At 47.0% G+C, this 20482-nt stretch overlaps 1 protein-coding gene across 1 annotated transcript; it reads left to right on the top strand.

Annotated features, from left to right (window-relative positions):
* Positions 1-373: 373 nt before the first annotated feature.
* On the top strand, positions 374-3339 carry Tmem35b (transmembrane protein 35B). The gene is made up of 3 exons (XM_051171183.1): positions 374-526; positions 1998-2178; positions 3163-3339. Exons 1-3 carry the CDS (start codon positions 422-424, stop codon positions 3318-3320), a joined length of 444 nt encoding a protein of 147 aa, XP_051027140.1. The 5' UTR covers positions 374-421; the 3' UTR covers positions 3321-3339.
* The last annotated feature ends 17143 nt before the right edge of the window (positions 3340-20482 follow it).

The raw sequence follows: 20482 nt of genomic DNA on the forward strand, positions 1-20482 counted from the left end.
GTAAGTGAATCTTTTAAACATCTTTTTCATTTTTCTCAACTGATGGGAGGAGTAGGTAGACAAGAAAACTTATAGTTACTGGTTCCTGCTTCACTGCTCACTGATTGTATAATTGTACTAATTCACAAATAACTTTATGAAGGGCCAGAGGGCAGCTTCCTTACCAATGCAAACCCAGAGGCACAAGGGGTTGGAAGGTGTCAGTTTCCTCCAGCAAGGTGGGCCTGCAGGCCTGGTCACGTGGTCAGACGCCCCACCCCCACCCCCTTTGCTTCCGCCTACTGTGTGTGTGGGGAGAGGCCTCAGTGGGCGGGTCGGGGGCCACCTAGGGCGGGTCTGGAAGTTGGGAGTGACAGGGTGGGCGGGGCGGCGCGACTGTGGTCTCCCGGAAGAAGAGGCATCTGGGGAGGCTGGCGCTGCTATGGCGCTCATCCTCTGCGCGCTGCGCGTCCTGCTCGGCGTCTTCTTCGTGCTCACCGGGGCTGCCAAGCTCTTGCAGGTGTCGGCCCCCGTGTCACAGCAAATGGTGAGCTGCGGCTGGGGAAGGACAGCATGTGCTCGGGTTCCAGGCCTTCCGTTGAGTTTTCTGCACCTTCTCCTGGTGGGAGGGGACGGGACTTACACTTCTGGCCAAGCTGTGCCCAGGCCGACTTGGAGCTGGAGAAATGGGAGCTAGGGTTTCCAGGAAGACGAAGTGGGAAAGGGACCGAGCACACCTCCGCATCCCACACCCACCACCCATTGTCACAGTTTGGGGGAGGTTGGCGAGGCAGATTGGTTGATTGATTTGAGACAGTTTCCTCACTATGTAGCTCTGTACAGACCAGGCTGGCCTCGAACTTGCAGAGATTTACCTACCTCCACCTCCGGAGTCCTGGGATTAACATCTTGCACCACATTAGAAGTCACCTGTTTTAAGCTTGGAAACCAGCTTTGAGTGTAAAATGTAATTTGCCAAAAGATGATACAGCTAATCCAGCAGGACCCAAAGTAGAGTAAGTTAACCAGGACTCTACAGCGTCCAGGGAACCTAGAAGTCACCTGACTAGTTCTTACCCCGCGAAGTGAGGGTCCAGCCGCACTTCAGGCCTTCAGAGAAGCCAGGCTCTGCGGAGGACCCCTGTTGCCTCTTCCCAAGACTGCATACTCTTCTTTTACCCCTAGCCGAAGGTGGTGGCTTACTTTGGGACAGATATGGTAAAAGCCAGGACAGCTGTCGTTATAGCCCAGCACAAAATCGTAAAATTAAAACTCAAGTGACTTAAAAAAAAAAAAGTTCTGGAGTTCTGGAGCAACTCTGTATATGACAACAGGGAGACTGGATACCTGGCAGTTTGCTCTGGAGAGCAGCAGTAGTAGGAGAGGCAGGGTTGCTATCGGACCATAGAAAACAGCCCCGAGGATATAGAGGTGTAGGTAAAATGCTAACTTTAAGCCGGGTGTGGTGGCGCACACCTTTAATTCCAGCACTAGGGAGGCAGAAGCCAGCGGATATCTGTGAGTTCAAGGTCAGCCTGGTCTACAAAGTGAGTCTAGGACAGTCAGGGCTATTACACAGAGAAACCCTGTCTCAAAGATTCGTTACTTTAGACCCCCCTCAGCTGCCACAGTGGCATCAGACCCTGAATAGGAGATGGAAGCCATTTTCTGAGGAGCCGTTCCATCCGACCTCTAAACCTTGAAGAGAAACTAGACTTAGCACCTGGCCCTAGAGGGGAAGGCCCAAGCCCTGCTCCCTTTTCCTGGGATTTGATGCTGGGTTATCTATGGAGAGGTCTAGTGAGACAGAGCCATTACTACACCTGTGGGCCTTTTCACTCAGGAGTGTCAGCCCCAAAGGGTGGCCCCTCCAAACTAGGTTCTTCAGCCTGGCTCTGGCCTCTGCTTGTCATGGTATTTTTAGGGGAGCTGGTTACCAGCACAGGAGGTCTCTGTGGTGCCTCCGGGCACTGCGTCTTTGAGAAACACAGCTGACAGGTGTTCCCTGCCACTCGTAGAAGGCCTTGTTCGAGCAGTTTGCTGAGGTGTTTCCATTGAAGTTGTTCGGCTATCAGCCAGATCCAATAAACTACCAAACAGCAGTGGGCTGGCTGGAACTGCTGGCTGGGCTGCTGCTGGTCACGGGTCCACCTGTGCTACGAGAGCTCGGCAACCTGCTATTGATCCTGCTCATGATGGGTAAGGGGGCAACGGGGCTCTCCTGGGCGTCATGGAAGAACCTAGCTACTGTTCCTTTCTGCTGCCGCCTTTCATCTGGGACCAGGCACACTTCCTGCTCTGCCGTAGCTTCCACAATACTAAGACTAGGTATTGCTGGAAGTCATGGACCACATCCTGAGCACTGGAATTCTGTGACTGCTTTCCCCATCACTTCTGTGGTCTCGTAGTGTTCCAGTGTGAGCAGGTGGCACAACCTCCAGCTCCTGCTCTCTCCCACAAGTGCTCACTCCTGGAGAGTGTGGAACAGCAGCTGCCTCTTAGTGTATGGCGGATTTCGAGGGTGTGGCGACAGCCAACAGGAAAGCTGGAGCCCCCCTGACCAGAGACGTGCCAGTGTACAGACAGGGCAGCTGGTGCTCCAAAGGCCGTTTTGCATCCCTTGGCCAGTGTCACAGTTACGGCCACTCGAACAGTCTTTCCATTTCTAAAGCTTTCCCCCCTTTACAGGTCATTACCACACTTTCACTGCAGGCCCCATTTTGAATCTTCCAGTAGAGTCACTAGATTATTAAAAAAAGGAGCTGAGGGGGGTGGTGCTGCTGCTGGAGAGGTGACTCAACAGTTAAGAGTGCTGGCTGCTCTTCCAGAGGTCCTGAGTTCAATTCCCAGCAACCATATGGTGGCTCACAACCATCTAGAATGAGATTAGATGCCCTCTTCTGGCCTGCAGGTGTACATGCAGGCAGGGCACTGTATACATAATAAATAAATCTTCAAAAAAAAAAAAAGTTGAGGGAAAGCTAGTATCCACATCTTCATCCCACCTTGACTCTCCCCTACTCCAAGGGTAAATTCGTTCAAGGTGCTTCTAATTCTTTGTCCTGCTTCCTGGAAGAGGGGTGCGGAGGGATGTTTATGGGCGGGCTTGAGCTGGAGTGGGTGAGCCTGGGCTGGAACCCCTGAGTTCTTGGGTTTTCTGTGTGCTCTTCCTCTCCGTTCTAGGGGCCATCTTCACCTTGGTGGTTCTGAGGGAGTCGCTGAGGACGTACATCCCAGCTGTCGTCTGTCTGGGACTCCTGCTGCTGTTGGACACCTTCCAGTTCTTAGCTCGGACTAAGGAAGTGGTTCCTCCTGGTGCACTCAGCAACCCTGGGACTTGAGTCTTCACGCCCCTCAGTTACCACAGCAGGAACAATCTCAGCACCGCGTCCACCACTTTGTCAGGCATCATTCTTCATGTCATGTGGAAACAGGGAAAAAGGGAAGAAACTAAAACCACTCCAAATTCTAATATCACACCGCTAGTCATTTCATGCTCTGGTGAAACTGCCTCTTGACTTTCTCTGATTGTATACAGGTGTTTTTGTTTTGTTTTTTAGTGAAAATGAGAGTGTAGCCTAGTTTGTTGCCCTGCCCCCCTCTTGTGTGTGTGTGTGTGTGTGTGTGTGTGTGTGTGTGTGTGTGTGTGTGTTGTTTTTTTGAGACAAGGCTTCTCTGTGTTAGCCTTGGCTGCCCTGGACTTGCTTTGTAGACCAGGCTGGCCTCGAACTCCCAGCGATCCGCCTCCACCGTGCCCAGCCTTATTACCTACTGTTAAGACCCAGTGTACTTTACCTTTGCCCGTCCATTTACTTCATCAGTGCTAACGGCTTTAAGTACTCTATTCTAGGAATGCACCAAGCTAAGGGGGAAAGGTGGCTGAGGCGCTAGGAGCAGTAGCAAAGGGCTGGGCTTCTACAGCCTCTTAACTCCACTCTCAGAGGATCTGGCGCCCTCTTCTGGCCTTTTGGAGCATCAGTCACGCACATGGTACATACATGTAATACATATTTTATATTACAACTAATACAGCTTTCATACACACACATACACACACACACACATGAAAGTAAAACACACATAAAATAAAAATGTTTTATTAAAGGATGTGTTGTATTTAATCCACTTCTTTCTGTCCATGAGGAATATCTGGGTCATTCCCCCCACTGTGTGTGTGTGTAAAGCTCACAGTAAATTACCTCTGCATATTTCCACAGAAGTAAGGGTGCTGTTTCAAAAAGCATGCACACCTGAAGCACGCTGTAAAATTTACAAGTCGACACTGCAGAGTGTTAAGTGTCTGGTCCCTGCCCTTGCTCACCCGGCTCCCACAAGTTGACACTGCGGAGTGTAAGTGTCTGGTCCCTGCCCGTGCTCGCCTGGCTCCCAGGAGAGGCTTCTTGCCATTTATTTCTCTTACACTTGTACAGCTGACATCTGCTAGAACGGTGAGGTGTGGCACTTAATCCAGTGTCCCTCAACACCTGAGTGGAGGCTGGGAGACAGCCAGCTCCTGGTAATGCTCAGTGGCTTAGCAGTGTATAAATCAGGTCATGGGGGCGAGGGGGAGAGAGGAAGGGGATGAGCCCACATGTTAGGGCACTTAGTGTCATGTTCTCAAACCATTTTTGCCTGAGTTCACTGGAGTCCTTTTGGGAAGTGATGTTTCTCCCATGAGAGAAGATAGGAAAAAGGATTTACGTTTTGCAGCTCTGGAGCCTTAACTCACATTGTCACATATGATAGGCAAGCACAGCACCCCTGAACCTTACCCAGCTGTCTTTATTCTGGGACAAAGTCTTGATGAATTACCTAGGTTGGTCTTGAACTTGGTAATGTAAATAAGACTTGCACCATTACCAGACTTCAACTTTTTTTTTTTTTTTTTTTTTAGTTTTCAGTTTTTTCAAGATGGGGTTTCTCTGTGTAGCCTTGGCTGTCCTGTACTCGCTTTGTAGACCAGGCTGGACTCGAACTCACAGAGACCCACCTGCCTCTGCCTCCCCAAGTGCTGGGATTACAGGTGTGTGCCACTGTGCCCAGCCAGCCTCAATTTTTAAAAGCTAGGATCTTAGAGCAAACTCTAGCAACCGGAACATCGAGAGGAATAATAATCTGGTGTTTCGATAGCAAGAGGTTTGGCGAGGGATTTCTAGGGGCCAGAGCTGGTAGATAGAGCTGACTTTGCCCTAGGAAAGGTGGATGCCTGAGAAACTCAAAAGGCAGAAATTCACATTTTGATACTAGAAGAGACCAAGTTTGGAAACTGAGAGTATATGTAAGTGTCAAAAACAGCAAGAAGCCATTGCCCCTTAGGGAGAGGGTGAGACTCCACCTGGGTATTTTTGTGTTGTGTGTGGAGTGCCTGTACAGGTGTATGCATTTATCTGTGTGTAGCCTGGGAGGGACGGGTGGAGTTATGAAGTCTTTTTCCCAGGGTCAGCCAAGATTCAGAGTTTTACTTGTTTGTTTTCTCATCAAATATCCCCATGGGGTAGTTAAACCTCCATTTTACAGCAGCAAAGACAGGCTCAGTGAGGCTCAGAAATTAGCCTAGGGCCTCATGGCAAAGAAACGTTGTGTGGCCAGATTCCCAAGCCTGTGTCCATTTTGCAGCAGCAGCTACTGCTGTTGCTCCTCCTCTTCCCTGTTCTCTTCTTACTCTTCCTCCTCCTCCTTACTCCTCCCTCAAGACAGGCCTTCTCTGTGTAGCTGTTGCTGGCCTCGAACTCAAAGATCCTCCTGCCTCTGCCTCCAGGGTGCTGGGATGAAAGGTGTGCACCACCACGTGCACCTGGCCCCTTCTTGCTCCTTATCCAAAGTTCTGACTCTAACACAGGGCTTCCTTGGAGGTCTGAGAGTTGTGAAGCCTCTTCAGTCCTCTCAAAGTGGGGTGATTCTGGAGCACACTAAGGAGAAGAGCTTCACTAAAGAGGTTCAAGGTCACCGCCTGTCCAGAATTCCCACAGCACAAGACCGTTCTTCCATCTCTGCCTTTTCCGCTTCGTCGCTGATCTTCTGGGAAGGGATGAAAGGTTTTGTGTCACAGGGTGATTTTACCTCACATAGCTACATGTCTGACCTGTAGTCTTGTGTGTGAGGGACCACCCACGTTTGCGAAGACTCCTGCCTCCTGTTTTCCCACAGCTTGTCACCAAGAACTCTGAAACTCGCCCTCTCCTCCATGTCCCCAGCAGGAGGGGCCCTCTCCCTCGTTTGGATGTTGGCGACTGGCTGTGAGATGAACTGGTTCTTACTGTCAGCATTCCTCCATAGCGCATCAGCCCGTGCTACTTTGGCTCCTTGGTGAATATCTTGTACTTATTCAGCCTGGCCATTGTCAGTCTACTGTGTAGAGGAATTGTAATCCAGCGACATGCTGCTCTGGCAAGGGATCTCATCCAGAGACCTAGGTTGGTGTGATCTAGCTAGAATACAGACCTTTAATCCCTCTGACTGGAATTTAGTACACACCTTTAATCCCAAACTGCGATGTCTAATTGAGGGGGCAGACATGCTCAACTCTCACAGGAACAGACAGGAAAGAGAAACTGCTTACGAGCAGTACACACACACACACACACACACACACACACACACACACACACACACACACACAGAGAGAGAGAGAGAGAGAGCGAGAGCAGAGTTTATAGAGACAGTACAGTAGACTTTAGGACTACAGTGCAGTTAGTGCAGTTGGTGCAGTTCAGTTGAGAAGTGGAGAAAAGCCAGTTTGAATCAGTCAGCTTGGAGAGGCGTTTTGAGCCAGGGTTAGGGTTTGAGCCAGCCATCCAGAGTTCAGGAAGAACTAAAAAGAGTAAGTTTATTGGAGGCTGAAATCATTCTAGCCCTGGGTTGGTGTATGGAGGCTGGAAGCTGAAGCCTTAAAGGTGGGTGTTGTTATAAAAAATGAAAATCCCAAACATTCATTTTTACCAATAGAGATTCAGGAGCTAGATATTGGGGTGAAAACCTGCTAGCTTAGAGAGGCAGAGAAAGCACCCAGTTGACCTTCCTACTCAGCTCACATCTCAGAGGGAAAAAAACCCAAAAACCTTACTAGCTCAGCTGACAGCCCAGGAGGAAAAGCCAAAAAACTAAAAGCTAAAGGCTCGCTAGCGCAAATCTCAGAAGGCCCCTTCTTATCCACACTTCAGCTTTTTACCCCCGTTCAACTCAACGTCCCTCCTACTCTTTTTTTCTTTTGAGACAGGGTCTCTCTGTGTAGCCTTGGCTGTCCTAGATTCACTTTGTAGACCAGGCTGGCCTTGAACTCACAGCAATCCACCTGCCTCTGTCTCCCTGAGTGCTGGGATTACAGGTGTGTGCCACGGAGCCCGGCTAGAGAATAAACTTCCTCAAACTGTCCTCTGAAGTCCACAAGAGAGCTGTGACACATGCACACACACACTGGATATATGCAATGCAACAACAACAAAAACAACAGAAACTCCAAGAAAACCAAAAGCAAGACCTCAAGAGGTGAAACATAGTTTGAAGTCCTGCGTGGTCCCTGGGGTTCTCCAGCATTGGGGTATACGTGGTATGCCAATTGTCTTGGATATTTCCTGCGATAAAATCCAAACTCCTTCCTGTTGCCTACAGGGCCCTGCTTGATTTGGCCCCTGCTTCCCTAGGGACCTCTTTACCTCCCCTGCACCTCTGCATTTCATTTCCTGATGTAGTCTCTGGAACATGCTGGATTCCTACCTACTTTTCCGGGAGTTTTGCACCTGAGTTGGTCTGAGATAATCTATCTCCTTTGGTAGATGATATACTCCTCATCCACACTTCCTCATAATCACTCTTCCCACGCCCCGCCTCCCCCCTCTCTCCCGCCCGAGACAGGTTTCTCCTGTATAACAGCCCTGGCTCTCCTGGAACTCACTGTGTAGACCAGGCTGGCTTTGAACTCACAGAGACCCACCTGCTTCTGCCTTTCAAGTGCTGCTATTAAGGGCATTCACCACTACTACCTGGTAGTACCTGGTACTACCTGGTGGTATCCAGAATTAACTCTTAAAGGCAAATCTTTCTTGACTACCAACACGCAGGCACATGCACACGTGCACAAACCTGGATCCAATCTCATGGTTTTTTCACTATTCTTTCTCATAATTGTAATTAAGCCATTAACTGGGTAATAGATTTAAAAAAATTTTTTTCCTCTCTTGTCAGAATATATTTATGTCAATCCATAAGGAATTGCCTTTTTTGTGGGCTCTCAAATGTTGGCTATTGACAATTGTATTTTAATTTAATCCACCCTAATAAATCCCGTGTTCATCTTGCTTGGTGTATTAGTTCCTATGCGTCATACTGTGTCTTGCACAGTGGAAGAACTCAGTTTCAGATGAATGAATGAAACCTGGATACCGTTAATTTGAAAACTTAGAACTCTGATATTCTGGTGTCTAATAACTTCCCCTCAAGCATTCTGGGATTGTACAAGCTTGTTTTTCCCTGGTGCATTCCTGACCCAGAGTTAGGATTGCTTCTCTCACTCTCGCTGGATACTTGCAACACTGCCATCGCCTCCACGGCGTCAACACTCTTGTGCCAGGACTTGGTGATAATCAGGCTGGAGCTCTAGCCTGTCATTAGCTGGGACCGAGATTGGCCAGCTGAGCTACATTTAAGTTCAGCTGACCAGAGGCTTTCTCAGGGTGCTGATCCAAGCCAGCGGCTCTGGCTCTAATGCACCCCCTCTCTCTGTGCTTGGACGACCGAGCCATCTGCTCTTAGTAGGGAGGGAAACCATGTTTCTGGGAAGTCACTTAAGTCCCAAGGAGTTGCAGCTTGGCAGCCAAAGCCCTCATTGGCAAAGTCCAGCAAACAGCCCCTCCCCCACCCCTGACCACCCTCCGGGCCCTCACATTGAGTTTGCCTTCTAGAGATAAGTTCTGGGAAATTCCTTCTTCCCTTTTTGATAAATGGCTGTCATCGGTCCCTTATTCCTTCTTTAGCTTGTTTATGTTTTAAAAGTAACACATGTTCATGAAAGTAAATTCAAGCAACAGAGAAAAGTGTAAAAATGCAAAGTAACGGTCCCCTGGTGGTAGCCAGGGTTTGCGGTTCATGCGTGTGTGCGTGCATCATTCCAGATGCTTGCCATTTCGATCAGATGCACAGGGGCCATTTTTTTTTTTTTTTTTTTTTAATGAGAAAGCTACAAACGGGATAGGATCACATGACTTCCCTGTAATTTGCTTTCAGTTTATCCTGTGCAGCTCCCCATATCTACACATTTTGTTACCTGCCGTCCCTATCTTACTCAGCTCGCCCCTGCAGATGGACATTTGTTTCCGTTATTTTACTGTTATGAGCAATGCTGCAACGAATGTCCTTGCTCACGAACTTCTGCATACTCGTAAATTTATAGGCTGAGTTCCTGGCAGGGAAATTGCTGTGTCACAGAGTATATGTGTGCAATTGAATTAATAACATCACTATACTGCCTCCAAAAGAAAATGCACTCACAATTACACCCCCACCAACGGTACGTGGTCCCTGCATTGGTGAGGGTGTGGACCCTCCCCGGCACTAGGTGATGCCACCTACTTTCTCCAATCATCAGTGCTATGTGTTAACTTTCTGTCCCTATATCAAATACCCGGGGCTGGAGAAATGACTGCACGGCAGGGCACACTTGCCTAGGATGCCCAAGGCCTCGGGCTCCCTCTCTGGGACGTCAAACAAAACAAGAAGAAACAAACAAAAAATCTCAAGTATCTGAAACAGGCAACTCAGAAGGAGAAAACATTAATTTTGACTCCCACGTTTCGAAGCTCTGTCCCATGGCTGATTTGGCCCCTAGCACCTAGGGCTGTGAGCAGGCAGCGTGTCATGGAGGAGCATACAACAGAGGATAACCACTCAACTCATGGCCAGGAAGCAAACAGAAACAGGAAGACAGACATCGGGGTCTCATTCCCCCTTTAAGGGCACATTACCAGTAACCTAAAGACCTTCCATCAAACCCCATTTCTTTTCTTTTCTTTTTTTTTAATCATAAAGCAACCATCAATGAGTTTATTTCTACTCTAATTAAATATTAACATGCACCTTCCCATTGGGTGACCTCATGGGTCATGGCCAATATAGAACTTGGACAGGAAATCCTTTGGCCTTGGTGTTTCTGTTTCATGGAAGAACCGCATAATGTGTGTTTTCTGCTTCCACATCTCAATGGTTTCCTGGAGCTCCACCTTCCCCTTAATGACCAGGAGATCAACCACCCTGGGCAGACCCCATTTTTTAATGGTTTCACCACCTTCTGTGTGAGTTGGCTTCCCTTTACTGTATCAAAATGCTTGGGCAACTCAGCTTACACATGGAAAGGTTACTCTGGCTCACAGTTTGGAGATTTTGGTCCATGGCTTGGTGGGCCTATTGCTTTTGGGTCTATTGCAAGGCAGCATGTATTTATTTTTATACGTATGAGTATTTTGCCTGTATATATGTATGCGCAACATGTGACTGCCTGGTACCCACAAAGCCCTTGGATCTTCAGGACTTGGAGTCACAGATGATTGCGAGTCACCATATGGGTGCTGGGAATCAAACCTGGGTCTTCCACAAGAACAAGTGCTCTTGACTGCAGAGCCAACTCTCCATTCACTTTAAAAGAATTATTTAAAGTATGTGTGTTTGTGTGTACATATGTGTACCATGTGTGTATGAGCTTGTAGACATCAGAAGAGGTGTCAGATTCTCTGGAACTGGAGTTGCAGGTGGTTGGTAGTGGCCCTGTGGATGCTCTGAGAGAGCAGTGAGCACTTAGCAACAGAGCAATCTCTGCTGCCCTCTGCTGCCTAGGGATGGTGCTGCCTACAGTGGACTCGACCCTCCCACACCAGCTAGTAATCAAGAAAATGCCCCACAGATGTGCCCACAGGACACGTAACTCCTCAGTTGAAGTTCTTTCTTCCTAGGTGTGTCAAGCTAACAACCAAGATTAGCCTGGGGTCTTGGAGGGACATTTCAGGTCCAAACTGTAGCAGTGCCTCTTTTTTTTTTTTTTTTTTTTTTTTAATACAGTGCTCTGTCTGCATGTGCGCCTACAGCTCAGAAGAGGTCACCAGATCTCATTATAGATGGCTGTGAGCCACCATGTGGTTGCTGGGAATTGAACTCAGGACCTTTGGAAGAACAGCCAGTGCTCTTAACCTCTGAGCCATCTCTCCAGCCCCCAGTGCCTCATTCTTCTACACAGATCTGAATACATCTACCTCCAAGCTCTGAACAGAGTTAATTGTCTATCTGTCTGTCTGTCTGTCTGTCTTTTTTTCTTTCTGTCTTCCTTCCTTCTTTTCTTTTTTGTTTTTTTTTTGGGGGGGGTTGTTTTGTTTTGTTTTGTTTTGAGACAAGATCTCACTATATAGCTCTGGCTGTCCTGGGACTCACTAATGTAGACCAGGCTGGCCTTGAACATAAAGAAGATCCACCTGCCTCTGCCTCCCAAGTGCTGGGATTAAAAGCGTGCGCCACTCTGCCCAGCTTACTTCCTTTTGCTTTCTTGAGGATGTCTCAGTCTCTTTGATGTGTATTTGGAACCTGGTGAAGCAGGAAGAGGAAGAGGAAAGCTCTCATCTGTGCGGCTCACAGCAGCCACAGCTTAGCCTGCCTTGCTTGTTGGGAGAACGAAATGAGAGTCCAAAAGCACACCACCAGGTTCTGTTACTATTGTTACTTCTTGGTGCTTCCATGGGAATCAAGCTGGCTCATCCCAGCATCTGAGCTCAAGGCCAAGAGACAGCGGAGGCCCCTAACATCCTGAATTCATTTGCTCATGCCCGGATGAATTGCTCAGCCCCACAGGCTACGCAAGGCTGGGTCTTTGAGAAATGACCTGGCATCCACACCAGGGCCGGTTGAATCTCCCGAGGCTGAATTCAATTCTGTCTGAATAAAAAAATGATTCCCGTTGGCCTCATCCACACCCCACCCCCCCTGTGGTCTTGTACTACGATGCTTTTGATGTAACATTTCCTCCAGCAAGGTAGTCAGTTTCCATTGGGAAATGTCCAACTCAGTCTTCTGTGTCTGACCCGGGGAGGGAAAAAGAACTTGAGAGTCAATTGCCTCTGGGAGGTCAGGCACAATGGAAAGAAATCCTCTGGTTAGAATTACAGTGTGTGTGGATTCCTTCCTCCCTCCAGGTCAGCTCAGGAGAGAAGGAATGAGATGAATATACAGAGGATGCTAGACCGTGGACTACAATGCACTACCAAGCCTTTGGGACTTACTTCCCAGACTTCTTTCAAACTTTCAAAAATTTGACCCAAGACCTTCCTTCAGTTAAAGGAGGAGAAGGGAATCAAAGCTGCTGTTTCACTTGAAGCTGGACACCCCAACCCACAGAATTCAGGGAAAACTTATCTGCCCATGTCTTCGGTAGCTGCTGGTCTGATCTCCTGCTCTGTTGAAGAGGAGGAATCTTCATTCCCCCTGCCTTTGCCCACCCAGGCTGCAGTTGGCTGTGGGAGCGGACATGGTGTGGATAAGCTGCTCCTAACACAGAAAGTGTTAAGTGTCCCCCCCCCCCCCCACCAAACCCAGAGCAGAAGGCTAGCTGAAGTGCCTACTAACCTAGCAAAGCGGAGCAGGCTGTGGTGGCCTTCAATCCCCGGAAGAGACAGGTGGTTCTCTTGAGTTCTGTTTGGCCAGCCAGGGCTACAGAGTGAGTTCAGGACAGCCATGGCTACACAGAAAAACCCTGTCTTGAAAAAGCAAAAAACTGCCTGGCGTGGTGGCACACGCCTTGAATCCCAGCACTCGGGAGGCAGAGGCAGGTGGATCGCTGTGAGTTCGAGGCTAGCCTGGTCTACAAAGGGAGTCCAGAAAACAGAGAAACCCTGCCTCAAAAAACAAAACAAAAGTGAGTCCAGGACAGCCAAGGACATACAGAGAAACCCTGTCTAACAAACAAACAAACAAACAAACAAACAAAACCACAGCCCGGCTGTGGTGGCGCACGCCTTTAATCCTAGCATTTGGGAGGCAGAGGCAGGCAGACCATTGTGAGTTAGAGACCAGCCTGGTCTACAAAGCAAGTCCAGGATAGTCAAGGCTACACAGAGAAACTCTGTCTCAAAACAAACAAACAAACACCAAAAAAAAAAAAAAAAAAAAAAAAACCCAAACCAAAACAAAACCCCAAACTAAACCAAACAAACAAACAAAAAACCAAATCATTGCAGAAGCTGCTTGGCTGCCAGGCGCTCTCCGGGTTGCAGGAAGCTGCTAGAGTCCTGGCGAGCTTCTCTTCCTTTCCCCTCAGGTTCTGTCTCCTGTACAAGCCAGCCATTTGGGCCACACAATATCTTGGTTCTTTCTTTTCCTTCTCCCTGTCCCCTCTCTTGCCTCCATGCCTTCTCTCCCTCTGCCTTTCTCCCTACCATGTCCTGGTCTTTTCTGAAGGCCATGTTCTGTCTGGACTCTTCCAGAAGCCACAGGCTGTTCTCTTCCTTATAGTCACAATAGAAAGCTCCTTGACCCTACCCAGCAGCGGTTATGTCCTCGTTTTTCATTCAGAAAGCGAATGAGGCTCCTCTTGTTTACTGACCCTCTTCTCTCCTTTAGCTCAACCGCAGCCCAAGTGCCTGAACTAGGCCAACGCCGTCCTTTCTTTAAATTAAAAAAAAAAAAAAATTATGTGTGTGTATGGTGTGTGAGAGCAGATGTGTCGTGGCACACGTGTGGAGGTCAGAGGACAACTCTGTGAAGTCGGTTCCCTCTTGCCCAGGCTTTATATGGGTTCTGTGAAACAAGCACTTTGCCCACCACCATCTTGCCTGTCCCCAACACTACTCTTGCCCTGCCAGCACCTGCTCGCACATGATCCCTTGGGCCTGTCTACCCAAGCCCAGGATCCTCTCTGACCCTGACCTCTGCAGTTAGAGTCTCTCCTTTCCAGCTTGAGTTCCACCCATTTTTCTGGCCTCAGTAGGGATGCCAGCTTGATTTTTCTCCTTTTGTCATTAGGTCCCAAGGTTTTCTTCTTGCACCTCATTCTTATTTTTCCAAGACAGCGTCTCCCTATTATGTAGCCTTCTCTGTCCTAGACCTTCACCATGTAGACCAGGCTGTCCTTGAACCCACAGAGGTCTGCCTGCCTCTGCATCCTGAATGCCGGGATTAAAGGTGTGCGACACCATGTGCTGTAGCTGATTATTATTATTATTTTGGCTTTCTTTTTGTTTATTTTTTTAAGATTTATTTTTTTTATTATGCATACAGTGCACATCAGATTACATTATAGATGGTTGTGAGCCACCATGCGGTTGCTGGGAATTGAACTCATGACCTCTGGAAGAGCAGTCAGTGCTCTTAACCGCTGAGCCATCTCTCCAGCTCCTGTAGCTGATTATTTACTTTTGACACCTGTCTCCTTCTTTTCTGGCCTGAGAAGTGGGGGTGTCTCCTGCTCTGAACCTGCAGGCCTGTAGCTGCAACTGTCCTTCACTGACCCTCAGCCACCTTTTTGGACTACATTCCAGCTTCAGGAACTAGGACCGTCCTTCCCAGAAGGATCATGTCTAGCAGTCACCCTAGCTGGCTCTCCTATTCTCAGTGTAGCATTTGTGACAACCACCTAGTTCTAAGAGGCTTTTGTCATTAAGCCAGGCTTCTTTGTCTGCAGTTCTTGACAGGTGCCTGGTTCTGGAATGCACCCGTGCCTGGGTGCTCATGGGATGATGCTCAGCAAGAGAACAGTGGAGGTTCACACCCCAATGTGGAAGCACTATAAATTAAGCTATAAATTAAGCTGACACATTATTAGTTAAAGCATATTCCATATCCCTACTTGACAAATACACTTTAGTAATGACAAACTAGAGAAACATGGGTTAAAGCTGTAGTTTTCAAGCTGAAAGTCAGCAAATTATCAAAGATGACTGAATTCAATTTTACATGTTATGTTTAAGCACTGTATGTGGGTCAGATGTGATAAAGTATTATCACAGAAAATATAACATTTTAATTTCATTGTGTAAGTCACCATCATTCATATTGTGAGTTTTTTAACCATTCCTTCAAGCCACATTTATATTCATACAAAATGTCTCCAGATCATTTTTCAAAAATTTCAACAGTGAACTATTTTATATATGTCAGCAAATGACAGTTAACTACTAAACTGTTCAAATCTCTCTTTAATCAAGATTATACCTCAATCTATCGTCTCTATAGAAATTAGTTTGAGGGTTTGGGATGTTGTTCAGTTGGTAGAGTGTTTGAAGCCATGGCGTCTATTCTGGGTGCTCACTAGGCAATCCTGGCTGGTCTTGAACTCACAGAGATCCATCTGTCTCTGCCTCCCAAGTGCTGGGATTAAAGGGGTGTGCCACCATGCCTGGCCTACCTATGAGTTTCACTCATTGTCATGTAAGCATTTCCTCTTTGTTCTAACTGCCTAATACTTTATTGGAACATCAATTTGCTTGCATTTTCTTTTCTTTTGAAAAAGTTTGGTGTGTGAATTTGCACATGCTCACCCACAAATGCACATTGGGGAGGTTAGAGGACAAAGTCACATGTTGGTTGTCACCACCTCTCCTCATCTGAGGCAGGGCCTCTTTGTTGTTGGCATGCTGGCTGGCTGTCTCTCAAGCTTCTGGGCTTCCAAAAATTACCAAAGGATTCAGTTGGTAGAGTGAGTCATGCAGGAAGGCCTGGGCTTGGTCCCCAGCTGCATGCCTGCAAGCCTGACACCTCTGAGGTGGAGGCGGAAGGATTGGAAGTTTGAGGTCATCGTCTAGCACAGTGTTCAAGGTCAGCCTGGGCTACATGAGACCCTGTTTCAAATGAAGAAAGAAAGGCGGGCGGTAGTGGCGGCGCACGCCTTTAATCCCAGCACTCGGGAGGCAGAGGCAGGAGGATCTCTGTGAGTTCGAGGCCAGCCTGGTCTGCAAAGGGAGTCCAGGACAGCCAGGGCTACACAGAGAAACCTTGTCTCGAAAACCAAAGCAAAACAAAACAAATCAAATGAAGAAAGAAAGCAAAGGAATTAAAGCAAAGCAAAATAGCAACAACAACAAAAAAAGCAGATGTCGATCTTCTGGAAAGTTTAGATGTTTAGACACAGAATGGAATGACATGAAGTCTGATGCAAACACAGCACTGGCATCCTCCTCAGCTGTATCTGCCAGCTTGAAGCTGCGGTCAAAGGAGAGATAGGGGGAGAGCTTGATGGCGAAGCTCAGATCCTCCAAAGAGTAGAACTGAATATTCTGCAGGGAGACAGGAAACCATTGGGTTCTCAGTCAAAAACCCAGAGAGGCACCAGCCTAAATACAGAAATGCGTTGCAGGTCAACCAGATGCCCCCAAGCCTGCACCCCAGGTCTGCTTCAGTTTTTTTCCTGCTTACATATAAGCAGAGGCCAGAGGTCAGTGTCTCCATCTTGTGTTTTGAGAAAGGGCCCCTCACTTAACCTGGAACTCACTGGCTGGCTTTATTGGCTGCCAGAGAGCCTACCGGATCCTCCTGTTTCCTCTTCCCCAGCACTGGGATTACAAGAACATGCCATCACACTTGGCTTTTTATATAGGTGCTGAGGATCTGGTCTCAGGTCTCTGTGCTTGTAGAGTCAGCCCTATACCAAGTGAGTGATCTCTCCAGTCCCTGAATGTCTTTTATATACAGGTGCTTATGGATTTTAAAAATTGATTCTACAAGCACTTGTACTATATGACAGAGACCAGAGTCTCTAGGTAGACAAACAAGTAGAAAAATGGTGCTGTCAGCCAAGGGAATAAACAGGCAATATAAACAGACCCAGGAATGGTGGTGTTATTGGAGTAAAAAGACAAGGGTCTTAAACAACTAGAATTAATTAAAATTATCAAAGAAAATATGGACAAATGAACGAAAACAAATACCTTTAACAGAGAATTGGAAGTCATGAAAGGGAATCAAATGACCTGAGAACTACAGAGAATGTAAGTTTGGCAGAATTCTTTTACAGCAGGGCAATAGGCAATAAATAGAGTTAACTCTTGTATAACTTATCCTAGCCCAAACCCTGTGTACTTGAGGTTAGCAAGGATACAGCCCAGTGATACAGCACTTGCCTAGTGTGTGCAAAGTCTGTAGTCAATCCCCAGTATGAGAAATGGAAGAAGGAAGAGATGGAGAGAAGGAGGGAGGGAGGGCACGTGGGAGGGAGGGCACGTGGGAGGGAGGGAGGCAGGAATGGAGGCTTCTAGAAAGGGAGGAAGGAAGGAAGGAAGGAAGGAAGGGAGAGGAAAGGAGAAAAAAGAAAAAAAGAAGGGATAGAGGGAGGGAGGAAAAAAGGGAGGAAGGAGGACAGGGAGGGAGGAAGGAAGGGAGGAAGGAGGACAGGGAGGGAGGAAGAAAGGGAGGAAGGAGGACAGGGAGGGAGGAAGGAAGGGAGGAAGGAGGACAGGGAGGGAGGAAAAAAGGGAGGAAGGAGGACAGGGAGGGAGGAAGGAAGGGAAAGAGGGAAGGAAAGAAAAAGAAAGAACAAATAACCAGCTAACTTTTCTGGGACGGAGATGCGTGCACATGCCCTAGCACATAGGTGGAATCAGGAGTATGAGAAGTTCAACATCATCCTTGGCTTGAGGACAGGTGGGAGCCAGGCTCATCCGAGGCCTTTCCAGAGGCCTGGTGGATGGAGAAGGAGTGCAGTTACTTGTCTAAAACCAGGAACATGGTTGACAAGGGCTTGAAGCTCCCTCAGAAACAGCCTGGGGCCAGAGCCTTGGGGGGGAGCTTCAACTTTAAATCCTGTTAACCCAACTCTCCCCGCAGAGGGCTATGGGTGTCAGTCCTGAGGCTGCTGTGTGCTGTCTGTGACACACTCGAGACACCCTGTGTTCTCTTTGTGCAACATTGCTTGATCAGCTTTCTGCTGACCTTGTCCCGTTGTACAGTAGTGTTCTGCTGGTTCTGTCCCATTTCTCCTGAAAACTGTGTTTAAGATGCTGTATTTCTTTAAAAAAATTTTTTTTTCCAAGACAAGGTTTCTTTTGTGTTATCTTGGCTGTTCTAGCCTTGCTTTGTAGACCAGGTTGGCCTCGAACTTGCAGCGATCTGCCTGCCTCTGCCTCCTGAGTTCTGGGATTAAAGGTGTGCGCCACCACGACCGGCAAGATTCTAAATTTCTTTCCTTTCCTTTCCTTTTCTTTTCTTTCCTTTTCTTTCTTTCTTTCTTTTTTTTTTTTTTTTTTGAGACAGGGTTTCTCTGTGTAGCCTTGACTGCCCTTGACTCGCTTTGGAGACCAGGATGGCCTCGAACTCACATCGATCCACCTGCCTCTGCCTCCCAAGTGCTGGGATTAAAGGCGTGCGTCACCACACCCGGCTGATGCAGGACCTCCTGATACCAAATTTTCCTGTTTTCTTTATTTCTCATCCCCTCTCAGAAACCTGTTACAGCTGAACAACCTGGTGGTCTGGTCAGAGGGCAGCCTGGGCTACCGAAGACCCAGTCTCAAAAATCCAAAATAGGGCTGACAAGATGGCTCAGCAGGTAAAGGCATGTGCTACCAAGCTCGATGAGCGGAGTTTGGTCTCTGGGATTCACATAGTGAAAGAAAAGAACGGATTTCTCCAACGTGTTCTCTGACCTCTGCATATGCACTGTAGCTTGTGCATGCATGAGTGTGAACACACACACACACATACACACACACACACATACACACACACACACAAATAAAGTTAAAAAACCAAAATAAAAACAACAACAACAACAGTATATAACAAATTAACTGACTATTGTTAGAGGCAAATCTATCAATTAGTAAACACGGGGAGTTTATATTGCATTAAATTAAAAAAAATTTTTTTTTTGAGATAGGGTTTCTCTATGTAGTCCTGGTTGCCCTGGAACTGGTTATGTGGACCAGGCTGACCTCAAACTTGAAGATATCTGCCTGCTTCTGCCTCCTAGGTGCTGGCATTAAAGGTGTGCGCCACCGTGCCTGGATTCATTATAACGTTTTTCCTGAGATATCTAGAAAGAAGGAATCATTATCATTCGGTACTGATGGAAACAAACAAGACTTTGTTTTTTTTTTTTTTTTTTAAGCCTCAGATATTTTACTAGTGGCAGCATCCAGCAGTCTGCATGGTCACATGCCTTTTTCAATTACGCTAGAGACTGCCAGCGTTCTGTCCTGGAGTGTTCGAGAGAAATTGAGATAGAATAGGCACCCTTAAAGTTCAATTCAAAGAGTAGTTACTGTTTCATAGGTCAGGGGCAAGCCAAGCTGGAAGGTAACTGTAAATTTTCAGCTAAGGAAAAATAGTATATAAATATATAATATATCATTTCTAATTGTATTATATATAATATATATACAAAGTCTAATATTCTGTTTAGTTCAAAAATTTTTTTTGTTGTTTAGATTGCCAAGTTCTGGGAAATCAGGTCACGGCAAAAGCCCAGAACACATATAGAAAAGAGTGCGGCATCTAAAAATAAAAGACCCAGGGTAAAACTCACAGCTCACCATGTCCCGGCAGAGCCCTTGGCAATGCTTGACCCATCACAAGTCCAGTTTTTTTTTCTTTTTCTTTTCCTTTTCTTTCTTTCTTTTTTTCTTTAGCTGCAAAAGAGTCAGCATTCATCAGGCCTCTCACATAGTGCTTGGGTTTATCAGGGCGTCTACGGATGGTAACCCCGACGGCTGTGATGGCGCTAAGGCTTGAAGGTTAAATGCTCATTATCCTGAAGGTTTTTTAATTTTTTATTTAAAAATTTTAGTCTTCTAAAAGATTTGTTTGTTACTACAGGGTTGTAAGAATAAAATGCATGTTGGCAGGGTATAGAATATGGGCATTAAGCTCTGGATACAGGCTCAGGACAAGCGTGGAATTATACAGCAGATAGCGAAACTGGGATCTGGATAGGTAAGATGCATTTACACACACACACACACACACACACACACACACACACACACACACACACACATTTCCCCCCTCAAGTGAAACAGAGACAATGGAACGTAACAAAAAGGAGAAACTAATTATCAGCACAAATGTCACAAGTGGAGACTGTTTGAGATCCTGCACTGTAATTTATCTTGTGCATTGTAAATTTTAACTAAAACAAAGGCTGTGCTTAAAAAACAACAAGGGGTTTGGGATTTAGCTTAGTGGTAGAGCACTTGCCTAGCAAGCACAAGGCCCCGGGTTCGGTCCTCAGCACTGGGGGAAAAACAAAAAAACAAAAAAAGAACAACAAAACTTTCTCAAGCTAATTCAGGGAAATGGCCATTCTGAAAAACCTATTGTCAACACAAGATAAGACAGGTTTAAATAAACAGGGCTACCAGCGTGTATTCTTCCGTAACAGGAGTGCTCATGTTTCCATGAGAAGAACACAGAATTTTTCTTTTTCTTCTGTTTCTCTTCTTCTTCTTCTTCTTCTTCTTCTTCTTCTTCTTCTTCTTCTTCTTCTTCTTCTTCTTCTTCTTCCTCTTCTTTTCTTCTCTTTCTTCTTCTTTCTTCTTCTTCTTCT

This window comes from Acomys russatus, chromosome 29 (assembly GCF_903995435.1).
Source record: "Acomys russatus chromosome 29, mAcoRus1.1, whole genome shotgun sequence".
In the NCBI taxonomy this organism is placed as follows: domain Eukaryota; kingdom Metazoa; phylum Chordata; class Mammalia; order Rodentia; family Muridae; genus Acomys; species Acomys russatus.

Coding starts and splice junctions, on each gene's coding strand:
- Tmem35b (XM_051171183.1), top strand. CDS start 422: ATGGCGCTCATCCTCTGCGCGCTGCGCGTCCTGCTCGGCGTCTTCTTC. Junction 527..1,997: donor CCCCCGTGTCACAGCAAATG/GTGAGCTGCGGC, acceptor TGCCACTCGTAG/AAGGCCTTGTTCGAGCAGTT. Junction 2,179..3,162: donor ATTGATCCTGCTCATGATGG/GTAAGGGGGCAA, acceptor TCTCCGTTCTAG/GGGCCATCTTCACCTTGGTG.